Here is a 6,000-nt window from a genome sequence, read left to right as displayed (position 1 = left end):
TGCTGGGGAGGCTGAGACACCTCTCTGCCCTGTAAAACCTGCTGTGGCCTTCAGAGGGGCTGGGGCTGTGGGGTGAGTGCCCAGAGCTCTGCAGCACCCTGTGGCTGGCATTGCCATGGGGCCAGCCCAGGCTGGGCTGCTCTCCTGGGATGGGATGGGGAGAGGGCAGAGGAGGTGGGGAGAGCTGGGGAGGGGCTGGGCTGGAAAGTTCCCAGGAAATGAAAACACCAGCGTACAGCTCAGCTGTGTGAGTGTGGAGGGTGGGGGCACGCAGCAGTGTCCTCACACAGCCAGGCCTGGCAGAGACCTGAAGGGCCAGCAGAGCAGGACCTGCTCTGTGCCATAGTCCCTGCACACCACGAGCAAGCTGCCCCAGGGCAATCATCACAGACCTCCACCTATTCTGTCTTCAAAAACCTCTCCAAGGGAAAGATTCAGTGGGTCATAGAAGAAATCGTGTCTGAAGAGAGCCCTGAACATCATCTTGCCTCACTCTCCTGCTCAAGGCAGGGTGAATCAGATGAGGTTATTCAAGGCCTCCGCCCAGCTTTGCATCATCCAGAAAGGAGCTGAAAGTGCGCTCCATCACATCATCCAGGGCGATAATAAAGATGTTCCACAGCATTGGCCCAAGTGCTGGTCACTGAGGGATGCCATCAGTAGCTGGCTGCACAGAGGACTTTGTACCACTGGTGACATTTGGGCTTGATCATCCAGCCAGCTTCCCACCCAGTGTCCACTTCTTCAGCCCAGATAGCACTAATCTGGCTATAAGGACACCACGGGAGACCAAGGCCTTGCAAAATTCCATGTACATAACACGCCTTTCTTTCCCCTGCCCTTTTTGGTTCAGCAATCCCTTTCTTGTCCTTCAAGTGCCTGGAAATGGCTGCAGGAGGACGTGTCCCACCCCCTTCCCAGGGACAGAGGTAGGCTGAGCAGCCTGTAATTCTCCCAGTTCCCATTCCTGCCCTTCCTCAAGATGGGATTGATGTCTGCCTTTTCCAGGGACCTCAGAACCTCTCTGATGGCTCTGGCACTTTTGAGGGCACAATCCAGAATCATGGGCAAGGGTGACTTGGCAGACAGAGCCCTTGCAAGGAGCTTGTCCCAGGCAGCTGAGATGAATCTCACTGGGCCAGTAGGGTTTGTTCCTGGAGTAACACACAGAAAGGGCAGAGTTCTGTCAGGCGTCCACATCTGAGCTGGCCTTGTGGACTCCCTATGCACCTAGGGGTGCATGTCAGAGACACAGTCTTTCCCTTTTACACACAGAGGCAAGGTACTGCAGGAGTCATGGTGTCTCTCTGGCCTCCTGCTGCCACTGCCAGAGGCTGGGAGGCACCTCAGCTTTGTGGTATATCGCCCTGCTCTGCACTCACCTGAGATGCCCCTTGTCATGAGGAGTGGACATGGGGACCTCGGCTCAAGGAAGAACATCCTACTGCTACATTCAGGTGGTTTCCCATGGGATGTTACTCGCAACATGAAGTGACCTCGAAGCAGTGTCTGTCCCACAGGCCTTCATGGAACCCCAAGGAATAGCTGATGGCATTTGTGCTCACTCAGGTTCATCTCAGCTCACATACGTGATGTGCATGCTTACATCCCCTCCGTAAAGCGCAAACATGGACTTCTGACCTACTCCTTTGGTGACCTTCCATGGAGGGACAAAGAACCTCTTCAGGCTGGGGTGAGAGTCCAGTGCTGGCACTGGTGGTTGTGAGGGGCTAGTCCAGGATGATTGCCCTGGGGCAGCTTCCCCAGGGTGCACAGCAAACACAGGCACAGACCAGACCCAGCTCTGCTGGTCCTTCAGGTCTCTCATAGGAGGCCTGGCTGTGCGAGGATGCTGCTGCAGTCCTCAACCCTGCACACTCACATTCTTTAGCTGTATACTGGTGTTTTCATCTGTGGGCTGCTTTCCTGGGCATGTTCCTGAGACAATCTTTGGAAAACACCTAAGCCTTCAGGCACTGCCCTGAGATGATCACCATTGTTTTTGGAAATGCTCTTATGGGAGCCAGCTCTGTCACAGAAGTGGCCATTGCCTGTCCCTGCCTGCGGTCACAGGACTGCCATGCAGCATGACTGTGTCCAAGCTGCCAGAGCACTCAGGTCTTACACCAACACAAGGGATCAGAAAGAGAGTGTGGAAGTGGCAAGAGAACAGCCCTGGAAGACCAAGCGCTGGTGCTCCCTGGCAGTTCTGCCATGCTGGGACTCTTTTCCCCTCCACCCATGCACCCAGGAACTGTCCCTGCAGCTCCAAAAAGGCCTTGGAAAAAGGATGTCAGGAAAAAAATTGTTGTGGCAGGGTCCTTTATTTTGTTTAAAAACACAGGGAGCATGGCTCCTCATTTACACAGCCACTTAGTCAGAAAAGCAAAGCAGACAGTGAATTAGAAAGGACATGAAAACATTATCACAACAAAAAAGCCACCGCCAACAACAAAAAATACAGAAGACAGGCTGGGCCTGTAGTGACCTACAGTATAACTGCTATGCAGAAGCAGTTTATTGCTCCAAACCAACATCTAGTTATCAGTTTCCATACTGCACCCTTGAGGTCCTGGTTCCTCATGCTGTAGATGAGGGGGTTCACAGCTGGAGGCACCACCGAGTACAGAACTGCCATCATAAAGTCCAGGGGTGGGGAGGAGATGGAAGAGGGCTTCAGGTAGGCAAATATGCCAGTGCTGAGAAAGAGGGAGACCATGGCCAGGTGAGGGAGGCACATGGAAAAGGCTTTGTGCCGTCCCTGCTCTGAGGGGATCCTCAGCACGGCCCTGAAGATCTGCACATAGGACAACACGATGAAAACAAAACATCCCAAAAAAAGAAAACCACTAGCCACAAGAAGCCCAGTCTCCCTGAGGTAGGAGTGTGAGCAGGAGAGCTTGAGGATCTGGGGGATTTCACAGAAGAACTGGTCCACAGCATTGCCTTGGCAGAGGGGTAGTGACAATGTATTGGCAGCGTGCAGGAGAGCATAAAGAAACCCACTGCCCCAGGCAGCTGCTGCCATGTGGACACAAGCTCTGCTGCCCAGGAGGGTCCTGTAGTGTAGGGGTTTGCAGATGGCAATGTAACGGTCGTAGGCCATGACAGTGAGAAGACAATACTCTGCAGTAAACAAGAAAAATACACAGAAGACCTGGGCAGCACATCCTGTGTAGGAGATGTCTCTGGTGTTCCAGAAGGAATTGGCCATGGCTTTGGGGACAGTGGTGGAGATGCAGCCCAGGTCGAGAACAGAGAGGTTGAGGAGGAAGAAGTACATGGGGGTGTGGAGGTGGTGGTTGCAGACTACGGCGGTGATGATGAGGCCGTTGCCCAGGAGGGCAGCCAGGTAGATGCCCAGGAAGAGCCAGAAGTGCAAGAGCTGCAGCTCCCATGTGTCCATGAAGGCCAGGAGAAGAAACTGGGTGATGGAGCTGCCGTTGGACATTTGCTAACGCTGGGCATGGGACACTGTCAGAGAAGGAAAAGAGAGTGACAAGTCAGGGGAGACTTCTGCAAGCAAAATCAAAGCCATTTCTCATACAGCCTTCCCCAACTACACACAGACACCCTTTTCCTTTTCAAGGAGACCTTCCTTCAGCTGTGTGGCTGCCGCCCTGGTTGGTGCTGGCTGAATGTGCCATGAGGAGCAGGGCCTCTGCCCGCTGGCTGCCGAGAGGTCAGCCCTGCTCTGCAGCAGTGGGTTCATGGGAAGAGTGGGGGCAGGGGCCAGTCCTGGTGTTCGACCTTGTCTCATGAAACTGCTCCTAGTGCAGGAGGGGCTGTCAGCATCTGCACTCCCAGTGATAAGGAACTGAGGGGGCAGAAGGCAGGTTAAGAGGTTGGGGTTTTTTACATCTCCTCCTCCCCTCACACCCTGGGGAGTGTTCTTGGATGTCAGAAAGCCTCAGCATTTGTGCTGCACTCAGGGAGTCCTGCGAGGCAAGAGGAGTGCCTGTGGCTTAGTGCAGAGTGAGGGGTGCTGGTTTGTCCCTCCGTCTTGGCTCCCAGTTTCCCTGGGCTTGCACCTTTCTGAGCTGGAGGGTGATCACATTGTCATATAACCCTGAAAAGCCACCAAGCGCTGCTGTGAGCAGAGGGATCCATCTTTGACCACTAAACGTCTTACCCTTTCTCAAGGTCTCAACACTCAACACATGGCTCATTTCACAAACCCATCACCATTTTCCTTGTCATAGCATCTCTGAGTTTCTCCATGGGGCTTTCAGATAACACAAAGTTGTTAAGGGCAGGTTTGCATCCTGGAGGGAAGCTCACAACTTGGAAGGAATCTTCAAGGAGATAGCCAAGTGTGCTAACGATGGCATTTGAGTAAGGGAGATTCATCTCACTTGCCAGCCCCACAGGCTTCAATGTCCACAGCATCAAAGCTGGGACATCTGTTCCCATGTACACACACCTGCATGTAAGGACCCACAGAATCAGTGTGTGACTCTGCAGCTGAAACTCCACCTCCCCAGACAGCCTGTCAGCAAGAACAAGATAACAATAGCTATAACACAGACCAGTGGAGAAACAAGGGAAAACACAGTGAGGGTGTGGCTGAGAGAGGCCAGGGCAGAGGCATTGGGGCACTCAGACAGCGTCCCCCTTCCCCAGCTGTGCACGCCACCTCCCAGACACCACCGTTGCCGGGCAGCTGCTCTCAGCCCCTGTGCTCTGCAGAGGGAACTGGGCCTGTGGCTGGAGAGCTGCACCACGGCTCTGCTGGAGCTCTGGCTGCAGAGGAGGTGGTTCATGGCTTGGAGCCCCCAGCCCTGAGGGCAGAGGCTTTGGTGGGTGGGAGAGGAGGCAAGGGGGCTTGCTCAGAGGCAGGGGTCTGCATTGGAGGGGATCGTACGGAGGTTTCTGAATTCTCCCTCCCACAACATTTCTGGTTTTACTTTCCTCTCATTCCCTCATCATCTCCCTGCTGCCTGGAGATTTTCCTGCTGGGAGGTGTTTCCCTGTCCCATGTCTTTTCCCTCTCAGTGCTCACAGACCCCATCCCAACCTCTGTGCACTCACCTTGGCCCCACAGAAAGCTGCCTGTTTGCAGGGCACTGGCTGGGTGTGTGTTCCTGTTTGCAGGTGGAAAAGGGCAGGTCAGAAGAACCCTGATGGGTCCAGCAGAGGTGATGCTGGTGCTGTCATTTGGCAGAGCAGTGGCTGAGGGCACTTTAGGAGGCTCCTATCAGGAGTTCATGATCACTCAGTCAGGCGTCTCCGTGACTTCTTTAAAGTTGGCAGGTCCTTTTCCATTCATCCTTTTTCCACTACACCCCCACCCAAAATAGGAAACTGAAAACTCAAACTTGGGAAATCTTCATTATCTTTATGGCACTCCCTGCCAGGAACTTCTTCTTGAAACAACCCTTAGGAAATATTCTGGGGGTGATGTGGAGCTGTGAGCAGCCCTGACCCACGCAGCACTCTCTCAACAGCAGCAGGGCCCTGCCCTACCAGGGGTCCCTTCTTCCACCCACAGATTCTCCCCACAGAGCTGTTGGGAGCTCCCTGGGCAGGCTGAGCACTGACCCTGGCATACCGACTGATGGGGCACAGGGACTCTGCTCTGAAGGACGGCCCTGGGCATCCCTGGCTGTGCCTCTGGCTTAACAGCCTTGCAGTCATCCCCGGAGGAATGCAGCCATCATGCCCTGTTCCTCTGATGGTGCAGCAGGGAAAACCTGCTCTGGAATGTGCCTTCCTCCTCTGTACTAGAGAAGCTGTGAGAATCAACCTTAAAGATCCCACAGGCTGTGGGATGTAGCAGCTTTTGGAGATCCCTCCAGCAACTGCAGCTTCACTGTCCTGCTTCCAGGGACTTACCGTGTCAAGGGCTGTGAAGATTTCTCCTCCAGTGAGCTCTCAGCATCCTCCCACCCCAAGCTGCCTTTAACCTCTCTCTACCTCACTCCTCTCCCCTCAGTGCCTGCAGGCAGTGCCCTCAGCCCTGCTGCTCTTTGCAGAGGAGCTGCTCCTGGGCAGAGCTGT

The 6,000-nt window shown here is 54.3% G+C and overlaps 1 protein-coding gene across 1 annotated transcript; it reads right to left on the bottom strand.

The window, feature by feature from the left end:
- Positions 1-2,488: 2,488 nt before the first annotated feature.
- LOC309603616 (olfactory receptor 14A16-like) lies at positions 2,489-3,451 on the bottom strand (the record flags this gene model as incomplete). The annotated part of the gene is made up of 1 exon (XM_082338415.1): positions 2,489-3,451. One exon carries the CDS (start codon positions 3,449-3,451, stop codon positions 2,489-2,491), a length of 963 nt encoding a protein of 320 aa, XP_082194541.1.
- Between the last annotated feature and the right edge of the window lie 2,549 nt (positions 3,452-6,000).

The sequence above is a fragment of the Platalea leucorodia genome (assembly GCF_965183815.1).
Source record: "Platalea leucorodia genome assembly, contig: HAP1_HAP1_SCAFFOLD_148, whole genome shotgun sequence".
In the NCBI taxonomy this organism is placed as follows: domain Eukaryota; kingdom Metazoa; phylum Chordata; class Aves; order Pelecaniformes; family Threskiornithidae; genus Platalea; species Platalea leucorodia.
Note: the sequence above shows the minus strand (reverse complement) of the source record. Positions and strands in the feature narration are given on the sequence as shown.